Source organism: Aotus nancymaae, unplaced genomic scaffold (genome assembly GCF_030222135.1).
Source record: "Aotus nancymaae isolate 86718 unplaced genomic scaffold, 86718_ANA_hifiasm-v0.15.2.pri h1tg000016l, whole genome shotgun sequence".
NCBI classification, from domain to species: Eukaryota; Metazoa; Chordata; class Mammalia; order Primates; family Aotidae; genus Aotus; species Aotus nancymaae.
In genome coordinates this window covers 48,240,819-48,252,867 of record NW_026988428.1, presented here as the reverse complement: position 1 = coordinate 48,252,867, position 12,049 = coordinate 48,240,819, and the positions used below count along the sequence as shown (strand labels likewise).

The window sequence follows — 12,049 nt, the reverse complement described above, 5'->3', positions numbered from 1 at the left end:
ATGCAAAGATTTAAAACAAAATATCAACAATTGATTTTCAACCATGTACATAACAAAGTGAATGGTAGTCTAGGAATGTAAGGGTAGCATACTATCAGGAAATCCCTTGAACAGTAGCATAGTGTTATGTTGAAGTGCTCAGACTCTGGAGCCAAACTACCTAGTCTGGAATACCCTCTCTCTATTGTCTAGCAGCGTGACCTTGGACAAATTATTTAAACTCTCTGGCCCTTTTCCTCCCCATTTATAAAAGGAAGTACCAAAATCTCCTTCAGAGTTGTTGTGAGGTTGAGTGAATATGTGTAGAGCACTGACTTCTTTTTTTTTTTTTTTTTTGAGACGAATTCTCACTTTGTCGCCCAGGCTGGAGTACAGTGGTGCAATTTCGACTCACTGCAACCTCCATCTCCTGGGGTCAAGCAATTCTCCTGCCTCAGCCTTCCAGGTAGCTGGTATTACAGGTGCCTACCACTATGCCCAGCTAATTTTTTATGTTTTTTGTAGAGATGGATTTGCACCATGTTAGCCAGGCTGGTCTTGAACTTCTGACCTCAAGTGATCCACCCGCCTCAGCCTCCCAAAGTGCTAGGATTACAGGTGTGAGCCACCATGCCCAGCCAACGCCTGACTTATTATAGTAAATACTACATGTTGTTGGTTATTATATGTCTATCGACATGATATAAATGATTGAAAGAAGGAAAATTGAATGTTCTTCCTAATGGATACTTGAAAGTACTCTGAAATTTTAGCATCTTTTCCTGGTAACATATTAAGCTATCGTAAGAATACTTCCTGACTATGATAAATATTTCAAAGGAATATATAAGGTGAAAGACTCAGGGCAATTGCAGTTAGGGATAAAACAAGGGCTCCATTTAATGTTATTCCGGACTGTCTAGTCATTGCCATTAAGTCTTATGGAAATCAGAGGTAAAAATATTGGAAAAATTATTTCTGCTTGTTTGGATTTTCTATCTAGGAAACAGGAGAATTACTGAAAAACATAAAACCACTAGAATTCAAGATAAAAATGAAAAAATAAAAATTAATAACTTTCTTCCATGTGATCAGTTAGAAAAATAGAAGATGGAGGACAAAGAAAATATTTCATTCATAATTATTTATTTTTCTTTCATATAAAGATAGAGACAAGATCATACTGTGTAGCCCAGGCTGGTCTGGAACTCCTGAGCTCAAGTGATCCTCCTACCTCGGCCTCCCAAAGTGCTAGGATTACAGATGTGAGCTGCCATGCCCTGCCTCATTCATAATTTATGAACTTTCTAAGAATAACTGGTTGGGGCCAGAAATGGCTATGACCTATGTAAGTTAAGTTACAAAACGATGTGAGTGGTAAGATAAAAAATATTTGATACATAGATATGCACATCATTTTACATACATTTCATTTCTTCCTTTTTTTTTGAGACAGGGTCTCATTCTATCACGCATGTTGGAGTGCAGTGTCATAGCTCACTGAAGACTTGAACTCAAACTCCTGGGCTCAGATGATTCTCCCACCTCAGCTTCCCAAGTAACTGGGACTATAGGCATGCATCACCACACTCAGCTAATTTTTTTTCACTTTTTTTTTTTTTTTTTAGAGACAAAGTCTTGCTTTGTTGCCCAGGCTGGTCTCGAACTCCTGGCCTCAAATGATCCTCTGCTTCAGCTTCCCAAATAGCTTGGATTACAGGTGTGAGCCACTGTGCTCAGCTAAGACACAATATTATATAATATATTTATTCTAGTTGTAATTCTATCAAGATTATTTTAGACTCAAGTGATTCCAAAAGTTACCTGGAATAATAAATAGAATAATTAAGGTAATTTTTTTTTGAAATTACAGTGGCTCATGCTTGTAATCCCAGCACATTGGGAGGCTGAGATCAGGTGAATTGCTTGAGCTCAGGAGTTTGGGACCAGCCTGCGCAACATGGCAAGACCCTGTATCTATAAAAATACTTAAATGGTGGTGCATGTCTGTGGTCCCATCTACTTTGGGAAGTTGGGGTGGGAGGATTGCTTAACCCTGAGGTGGCGGAGGTTACAGTGAGCTGAGATTGACCAGTATACTTCATCCTGGGTGACAGAGTAAGACTCTGTCTCCAAAAAGAAAAAAAAAAAAGAGAAATTGTTCTACCAGATGCTAAAATGTAATATTAAGATAAACTGTGTACTGACCATAAAATTGATCAAAAAACAAGAGTTAGGAGTTGCAAATTTAAATTTAAGAAGTCAAACATCTAATAAAATTAAAAGGCAAAAGTAAAAATGGGAAGTATTTGTAACATGACTGAATCCTTCCTTAACTTAAATCTTATGTAGCAAGAGGCCAGCAGCCAGGAGGAAAAAAATGAGCAAAGCATATGAACAAACCATTCACATAAACACAGTCAGTACATGTGGAGAATGTTCATCCTCACTATTATTTAAAAATGCCAAATCTAACTTGAAAGGTGGAAAAAATTGCAAATATTTAAAAAGATAATACCCAATTTTGGCATAAGCATGTGCTCGAATGGCCTTTCCCTGCTGGTGCAAGTATAAGCTAGTACTACCTTTCTATGAAGTGGCTTGGTGATTTGTACCAGTATGATTGGGTAGAATGGGGAAAATATGTTGCTGACAGTAGCTAATGGGAATATAATTACAGTAGGAAAAACTTTTTTTTTCCTGTATAAAGTGATACAGGAAATGTATAAAGCTGTGGATCAGCCTGCAAATGAACAACTGTGTCTCAATTAGATCCAAGTAGTATTATTTGTGTTTGGTTAAGACCCATCTCTCACCATGCTGTGCTCCTTGTGTATAAATAATATTTCTGGCTGGGTGCAGTGGCTCACACCTATAATCCCAGCACTTTGGGAGGCCAAAGTGGAAGGATCACTTGAATCCAGGAGTTTGAGATGAGCTTGGACAACACAGTAAGAACGTTGTCTCTATAAATAAAAAATAAATTTAAAAAATTAGCCAGGAGTGGTGGCACACTCCTATACTCCAAGCTATTTGAGAGGCTGAGGTGGGAGGATCACTTGCATCAGGAGGTCAAGGCTGCAGTGAACTGCGCTTGTGCCACTGCACTCCAACCTGGACGACAGAGTGAGATCTTGCCTCAGAAACAAAACCAAACCAAACCCTATCTCTATGGCAGATGAGACTAGAATTACTGTTATCCTACAGAATGAAATGAATTGAAAAAGAAATCTGTTTTCTCAGTTTGTTCTCTCTGCTTTAATGTCTACACTATGTGACTTAAAGCAGCCCTCATCAAGTATGTCATGTGTAGAAAAAAAAAATTCCATGAGAAACTACATATTTGAAGTTAGAGTATTAAGGAGCTTTTCTTTACTCACTTTAGCAGTGATGAGAAGTCCATCTTTCTTGTGTGACTTTGTCCTTTTTGCTTCCTTTCCTCTGTAGTATGTGCCAAGTGCTCTCTGCTGCCCCAGCAGAGCCAGTATCCTGACAGGAAAGTACCCACATAATCATCACGTTGTGAACAACACTCTAGAGGGGAACTGCAGTAGTAAGTCCTGGCAGAAGATCCAGGAACCAAACACTTTCCCAGCAATTCTCAGATCAATGTGTGGTTACCAAACCTTTTTTGCAGGGAAATATTTAAATGAGGTATGTTGAATGATCTCTTTCTTTTTTTTTTACAATAGCATTTAAAATGTGACTGTAATTCATGTTAATTTTGTTAGTAACAATATTAAAGGATTTTTTGATGTACATTGTTTTCTGTGAATCTGCCCATTAAACAAGAACAAGGAGTATGTTCATGTAAGTACATATGTACATGTTTACTTGATTTGTGTCCTTATTTTTCCTTTCAGTAGTCCCAGGAGCATGTAATTAAAAATTGTTCTAAGACTGCTGCTGTCTGATGCATCTTCCCTTTTTTCCTCAGGAATTCTGCTTGTCATGTGGCTGTCATGATATCTTTGTTTTTGCATTTCCCCATTATCAGTATCTAAGGCTGATTTCCTCTTAGAATCTTTCCTCAGATTTCTTAGAATCTTTTCTGAATTATAACAACTTAATGCTTAACTCATTTTCTAATGTGAAAAGTGGCAACTAAATGTGGAGAGATTAGTGATAAAGAGAAAGTACCCAGAGTCGGGTGTGCAGGTCATTAAAGTGTATGACCAGCAGCTGGTGCACCAGCTTCCTAGACCTGGATGGAGAGATAACTTGTGGTGAACTGTTGAGGCCAGATTCCATGGGCCCACATTCACACATTGGCCTTAGCTTTTACCCAAAGTCCAAGCTGAAAGGAAATAGTATGTTTGAGACTGTTTGGGGTTAGCTCTTAGAGTTAAACTGGGGGTTCAAGACAAAGAGAAGATGTACTTATACTCTTTATCTGTAGTTACTAGAGATCTTGATATCTGAATTTTCTGTTAATTCTCCCCTCTCCCAAGTAATTGGGGGAATCTGCAACCTTGTAAGTATGCAGGAAGATGAGTCAGTTTGAAAAGGATCATGAGAAACAGGAACTGTGGATACTGGGTCATTTGCTTGGGGCTATGGGTCATAAAGAGAACTTACACTACTTTGCATATTGAGGGTCATCCGATGTGTATATAAAATTGGGAGAGACTGTTAAAGTAGAAAGATTTTGTTTTCAGGGATTAAGTTCTGCCTTAAATCGGGTGGCATTAAACCTTGTAAAGATAAAGTGGGATAATTCTGTGGTTTCTTTATTTTATTCATCTCATCAGACAAATCAAACTCTAAAAGTGGGTTTCATTTGCAGGGCAACTGAAATACAGATTATCCCTTATCCAAAATGTTTGGGACCAGAAGTGTTTTGCATTTCGGGTGTTTTGGATTTTGGAATATTTGCATGATACTTACTGGCTGAGCAGTCCAAATCCAAAAATCTGAAGTGCTCCAGTGAACATTTCCTTTGAGTATCATATTGGCATCCAAAAAGTTTTAGATTTTCAGATTTGGGATGTTCAACATACAATAAATTGATAGCTCATAGTCTGATTATTTGGGCTGCTTAGGGTCAGTTGTACTATTCAGTCTGTGCTATCAGCCGCTCAGCATTCATCCCATGAATAGGCTATGTGGGGTAGGCTATGTGGACTTTTACTGTAGTGGGTCAGATAGTAAACATTTCGGGCATTGCAGGCCGTATATCTCTGTTGCTACTATTCAGCTCTGCCACTATAGCGTGAAAGCAGCCACAGACACTGTGTAATACAATAAAACTCTTTATCATTATTGAAATTTGAATTTTATATAATTGTCACATTTCACAAATATTATTTTGATTAACTTTTATATTTTTAAATTGTTAAAACAAATTCTTAGCTTGCTGTCCATAAAAAAGTCATCAGGCCAGATTTGGCTCACTGGCTGTAGTCTGCCAACTCCTGCTTTAGACGTTCCTAGGATTATTAGAGTTTATTTTGGACTAGTGTCTATATTTGGGGAAATTAAGCACCTACTGTGTTTCAGGCTTTGGTCTAAAAAGATTCTAGGCCAGGTGCAGTGGCCAACGCCTGTAATCCCAGCACTTTGGGAGGCCAAAGCAAGTGGATCACCTGAGGTCAGGAGTTCAAGAGCAGCCTGACCAACACAGAGAAACCCTGTCTCTACTAAAAAAAAAAAAATCCTAAAAATTTCCTATTTCTTTCTGATCTGGTCATATCTAAGGACTTGTAATTGTCCCTACTTGTCTTGCTTTTCAGTATGGAGCCCCAGATGCAGGTGGACTAGAACATGTTCCTCTGGGCTGGAGTTACTGGTATGCCTTGGTGAGTGATTATTGAAGTTAATGACAATTATATGCAGCCCTACAGATGCAGAATAATTTAGCTCTGACATTGATATTACTTGATTTGCTTTTACAATTAGTTATTTTAAAACTTTAAAGTATATTGACCTGTGACCAGGTGTAGTGGCTCATGCCTAGAATCCCAACACTTTGGGAGGCAGAGACAGGAGGATCACCTTGAGTTCAGGAGCTCGAGACCAGACTGGGCAAAATGGTGAGACCCCATCTCAACAGAAAATTTTAAAATTAGCTGGGTGTGGACACATACCTGTAGTCCCAGCTACTCGGAAGGCTGAGGCGAGAAGATCACTTGAGCCCAGGAATTTGAGGCTGCAGTGAGCTATGACTGTGCCACTGCATTCCAGTCTGGGTGACAAAGAGAGACACTGTCTCTTTAAAAAAAAAAAAAAAAAGGTCTGTTGGCTTATGAGTCACTCCTTTCTGGGATGTTTTTCCTGCATCGTACAAGGTTTAGCAAAGTAGTTTGCTTTTCTACCTGATCTACTTCTGGCTTTTAAACTAGAGCATATAATTGAAACTGCTAGTCTTTAATAAAAGCCTAGTCAAAAAAATCCAATTCAGTATTGACTCAAGTAATTATCTTTTTCATGTCTTACCACTGCTCAGAGTATAGTTTTAGCACAGCATGGATTCAGACTTCCACTTTGTGCACTGACCTCATAACAAATTTGACTTTCCTCTTTTTAATAGGAAAAGAATTCTAAGTATTATAATTACACCCTCTCTATCAACGGAAAGGCACGGAAGCATGGTGAAAACTATAGTGTGGACTACCTGACAGATGTTTTGGTGAGTTGCAGAAGCTTTGTAGCTCTGTCCTTACAGAGTTGGCTCACATTTGATTGAAGACTCTGCCTAGAAAACCCATCTTTGTTTGTGTTGGGTCATGTAAATGCACAGTAACTTGGTCTAACTGCCCAAGAGTATTTCCAGCTAATTACAAACTCCTGAGGGTATTTTCTTTGTGTATAGGCCAGGCTCAGATCTAATGCTCTTGAAATTCCAGCAACAAATCCCTTTCCAAAGGTTAATCTCTTTGACTATAGAGACTACTTTGTAGAGGTTTTACTTTGTAAGGGTTCCTACTCTTGACCCCAGTTTTATTCATAAGCTACAAGATGGCAGCTTCACAGGCCCCATTATGAGGGTGGAGGAATAGGGATATTGGATTTATTTGGGCATTGGGTATTTATATATAAAAATTACTGAAAGCAGGTGAAATTGGGACTTTCCTGTTCTGAGGCATGTCTAACGGCAGTCTTCCATAGTATTATATATTCATTCTCTCAATAGTTCAGCACCTAGTATAGTGAGTCTTCAGCAGTAAATGAAGCAAAGTCCCTGCTTCTGTGGAAGGTAATTTTATTCACACACACACACTCTCGCAGTCTTATGTGTTGCCTCATTAGATGGTCATCAGTTAGAGAAATAAGTTAGGGTATGAGGTTACTTAGATAACATTTAAGCAGAAACTGGAAGGAGGTGAAAATGAGCTGTATAGATCAGGGGGAAGAGTGCCACAGAGTCAGGGAACAGTAAGTGGGAGGGCCCTGAGGCAGGAGTGTGCCGGGCATATTTGACAAACCACAAGGAACCTGATAGTACTGGAGTGAAAGGTGGATGGAGGGACTATAGGAGATAGATATAGTCAGTGTCTTTTGAGTTAGTGTTGGGAATAAATGAAATTATTTCAGAACAATGAAAAACAACATGTATGTAGCATGCTTTCCTTTTCATAAAGTATCTCCTGATAAGCAAAGGAAAAATGTAAGTCCATGTAAATTAAAGCCCTAGTGGGATGTATTTGAATCTAATATTATTCGCTTAGCTACTTAAGTGCATAATTTATGACATCTACTTTATACATATTTTCATAAGGTTAAGGTAACTTAATCTACCTTTCCCACTGTTTTGACTCTCCTTTTACATTTTTTAAGGCATCACATGTAGATACCATAGTCTCCATTAGTGTAAGTTAATACTAAAATAGCCAAGTTACTGTTTTCCTTCTTTGTGGGAGACATGATTTCCAGGTCATATAAAATCATCAAGACCTTAATTGCCGCCTTATGTTGGTATCCTTCTCAGTTTTTAAAATGTTGCCTAAAAACCAAATATATTTGTTCCAACAATATGCTTGCAAATGGCTATGACATAAGATCATATGCTAAGATTGATTAAGAGCTAATATGACCCTGTACTGTCTGCTTACTAGGGGACATTTATCTATTAAATACTCATCTTTTAGGTAAGATAAGAGATGACAAATCTTTATATGTGTCAGGCTAATGTCTCCTTGGACTTCCTGAACTACAAATCCAACTTTGAGCCCTTCTTCATGATGATCGCCACTCCAGCGCCTCATTCACCTTGGACAGCTGCACCTCAGTACCAGAAGGCTTTCCAGAGCGTCTTTGCACCAAGAAACAAGAACTTCAACATCCATGGAACGGTAGCTTCTCCTAACCCTTGTATTCAGCCATACCCAGTATGATTAGCTGTATGATATACTTGTCAGGAAGCCTTTAAGCCATATAGTGAGTTTTTCTTCACAATCTTTTAGAAGTAATTGTACCTGTCCCTAGTAAAACAGATAGTATAAACTTGCATTGCAAGTACAGGTAAAGTTCCTGCTACCCATCCAGTGAGCAGCTACAGAGTTGACAGGAATGGTAAAGAATGCCATCTTTCCCAATTATAGGAGTATATCACTTGGGCTCTCCTGGTAACCTCTGTGCTGGATCTCCTCCCTCCTGGCATAGCTGGGACTACACCAACCTCCTGGTGGCCCTCACTAGCCTTGAGGCATGGGAAGAAGGGGTGGCACAGAGCAATATGGTTGGAAAGGGAAGTTGAATGGAAAAATGAACCAGAGCAGGTGACATAATTAAAAGCCACAACAACTCACATATTTGCCTCATGTGCCAATTACTTATACTTCCCTTGGCTTGAGGTATAGGCAGTTCCCTGGTTCAAAGACAGAAAGCCTCTATTGCTTCAGTTCTGTTACCCAGAAATTGTAATTGCTTGTTGTAGAAAGAATGAGTCCTAAACCCAGAACTGCCACTTTTCTAGCTCAGTTCTGACCATGAGCAAGATGCTTAACTTCATTTTTTTCATCTGAAATGGGAGATCTTGATCCCTTATGGAACTATTTTATGAATTCAAGTACATAGAAACAACTAGCATATTGCCTGGCACATTATAGGCATGTGCTTGTTAAATAAAAATTTTAAAGCTGAGTGAACTGGGTTTTAAATTAGAGGACCATTCTCAATCTGTGTTCCAAAAGAAGTTAATAAAAAGTTCCCGTGGTCAAGTACGTTTGGAAACTTTGAGTTAAATAAGTCACTCTGCTACAGGACTTCTCAGAGTTATTCATGATCGAATGTAAATTTCTAGCAGGAGGATATGCTATATAGCATTTCTCAAGCTTAATAATTAAAGAACACTTTGAGGACCATAGTTTGAGATATGGTGGCTTAGAGTTTTACAAATAGAGAAGAGAGAATTAATAGCATATGGGGATGTTTTTGTTTAAGAAATATGGCTCTTAGGCCAGGCATGGTGGTTCGCACCTGTAGTCCCAGCACTTTGGGAGGCTGAGGTGGGCGGATCACCTGAGGTCAGGAGTTCGAGACCAGCCTGACCAATATGGTGAAACCCCGTCTCAAAAAAAAAAAAAAAAAATGGCCCTTTTTATGTAAATAGAAGGACCCTCCGGATTTAGACTTGAAGTTTTAGGAAATTGCTGTGATAAGATTTTTTAAGGATTTAGGGTGATCGATATCTTGGCTAGGCAAAACTTAGAGGAAGGTAGACCAGGTATGGTGGCTTATGCCTGTAATCCCAGGACTTTGGGAGGCCAAGGCAAGAGGATCACTTGAGGCCAGGAGTTCAAGACCAGCCTGGCAAACATGACGAAACCCCATCTCTACTGAAATACAAAAATTAGCCAGGCATAGTGGTACATGCCTATAATCCCAGCTACTCAGTGACTGAGGCATGAACATCACGTGAACCGGGAGACAGAGGTTGCAGTGAGCTGAGATCATGCCATGCACTCCAGCTCAGGCTTTGGCTGGAGTGCAGTGGCGCGATCTCAGCTCACTGCAACCTCCGACTCTGCCTCAAAAAAGGCATCTTAGAGGAAGGTAAAGTTATTTGCCCATTTTGTAACTGTAGTAGACCAAAGGCATATGATCAGAGTTGTAAATGTAATCTCGTTTTAGCCAGTAGTTTCCCAGTGACATTCTCTAAAACATCCTTATGCTGCTAACAGAGGAGCCAAGACCTTTTATGGTTTGGGAGGTGCTGGGAAGCTGAAGAATAAGAGATTGAGTTAATCTGCAGAAATTTCTATTTTAGGAACATAGGAAGGGAGAGAAAGTCTGAAGTTGCTTAAACAGGTTCCAGTTAGTTTCTTCTTGCTTAAGTAAGAGTGAAATTATTCTATTTATTATCTACTCGAGCAATCCGATAGTTTACTATGGTGACTTGGTGTTAACATTTTCTTTTTCTTCTAAATTTTAGAACAAGCACTGGTTAATTAGGCAAGCCAAGACTCCAATGACTAATTCTTCAATACAGTTTTTGGATAATGCATTTAGGAAAAGGTAAGAGCTGCTGCTACTTAACAATCTGAGTGGTTTTAAGGACCCTACACATCAGCTCACACAGAGGGGACCACACCACATTGTTGTCTCTGAAACAAAAATGGAGGGAAGCAAGTCATTGGGAGAGAGGCTTCAGTGGGGCACCAGAAGCAGAGAGATTCCTTTACACTCAAGTGAATGAGGTGGACTTTGGACCCCAGTACTAATTAGACCATCCATTTTCAGGACTTGGCAAAAATATTGCAAACTTGAACCATGTGGTAGGATTTTTTTCTCCTAGTTTAAAGAAAAGGTCACTTGGGCGAGAGAGCCCATTGTCGTCTGTGACAAATGACCCAAAAGCTTAGACAAGATCAAAATATTTACCTTTGCCATTTGGAATTTTCAAGAAATTCTCTTAAGTCAATTTTTAAAAACCCATTACTTAGGAAGTGTTTAGACTAGGGGCAAGCAAACTTTTTCTGTAAAGGGCCAGATAGTAACTATTGATGGCTCACAAGTTGCACATTCTGTCACAACTACTCAGCTCTGCTATTGTAGCACAAAAGCAGCCCTGGATAATATGTAAATGAATGAGCGTGGTTGTGGTCCAATAAAACTTTATAAAAACAGACAGTGGGCAAGCCGTGGCCCATGAGTCATAGTTTTCCAACTCCTAGTTCAAACATATTAAGCTTTTTTGTAACACAGACCTATCTGAATTAATCTGTAGTACAGTACCGAGAATGGGCAACTGTCCCTTCTGATTGTTTCTACTCTCATCACCATTGGCAATAAAAAGTAAAGCTAACTGGTTATTTTTAAATGAGTTTATTTATTTGGAAACAATTAACGTTGGAATTACTTATGTTTTGGAATTTTCCAATCTGCTACAATGGGAAGGTCTAGGGAGTAGAAATTGGGGATTTGAGTTTTTGGGGAGAGTAGTTAGGGGTTTTGTGTTTTTTTTTGTTGTTTTTAAACAGGATGTCTTTGGTTTTTTGTTTATTTGTTTGTTTGTTTGTTTTGGCAAGATAGTGATACCTCAGTCATTGACCCTGAAGTCCCATTTCTACCTTCTGTTCACATCTAGGTGGCAAACTCTCCTCTCAGTTGATGACCTTGTGGAGAAACTGATCAAGAGATTGGAGTTCACTGGGGAGCTGAACAACACATACATCTTCTATACCTCAGACAATGGCTATCACACAGGTCAGAGGCAGGGGTAGACACTGCTGTGATCTTTGAGAACATGTCTTTCCTTTTTCACCCAATCAGCCCTGGCAGGGAGTTCTAGTCTTTCTATAACTGTGAACCTGCCAGAGGGAGGGTCTTGCCCTCAGGACCCCTCCAGTTAGAGCACCACATCATTCCCACATGGAGAAACCAGGTTTCATTATTTGCTGTTTCACATGCAAGATGACAATGGTGTTCTAGGAGTGGGAGCAGAGTGTGAGCTTGATGGGTTGGAGGCAGGCCGTATGGAAGACATTTATGACAGGAAGACCAAGAGAAGGTTGTCTTGTGAGGAAAACTCTATCTTGCCCATCATGGAATTTGTTTTTTGGGTGTTTTTGTTATTTCAAAATCTGTAGGATGAGTCAGCTCTGTGTCCTTGACTTTCATGCTTTCTACT

At 39.3% G+C, this 12,049-nt stretch overlaps 1 protein-coding gene across 2 annotated transcripts in view; it reads left to right on the top strand.

The window, feature by feature from the left end:
• The window catches only part of GNS (glucosamine (N-acetyl)-6-sulfatase), a 42,940-nt gene that overhangs the window by 6,714 nt on the left and 24,177 nt on the right, over positions 1-12,049 (top strand). For both annotated transcript variants that reach the window (XM_012444922.2, XM_012444921.2), the window contains exons 3-8: positions 3,427-3,633; positions 5,712-5,777; positions 6,509-6,607; positions 8,103-8,270; positions 10,352-10,434; positions 11,507-11,625. In XM_012444922.2, coding sequence (XP_012300345.1) covers positions 3,427-3,633; positions 5,712-5,777; positions 6,509-6,607; positions 8,103-8,270; positions 10,352-10,434; positions 11,507-11,625 — 742 coding nt within the window. The remainder of the gene's footprint in view (positions 1-3,426; positions 3,634-5,711; positions 5,778-6,508; positions 6,608-8,102; positions 8,271-10,351; positions 10,435-11,506; positions 11,626-12,049) is intronic.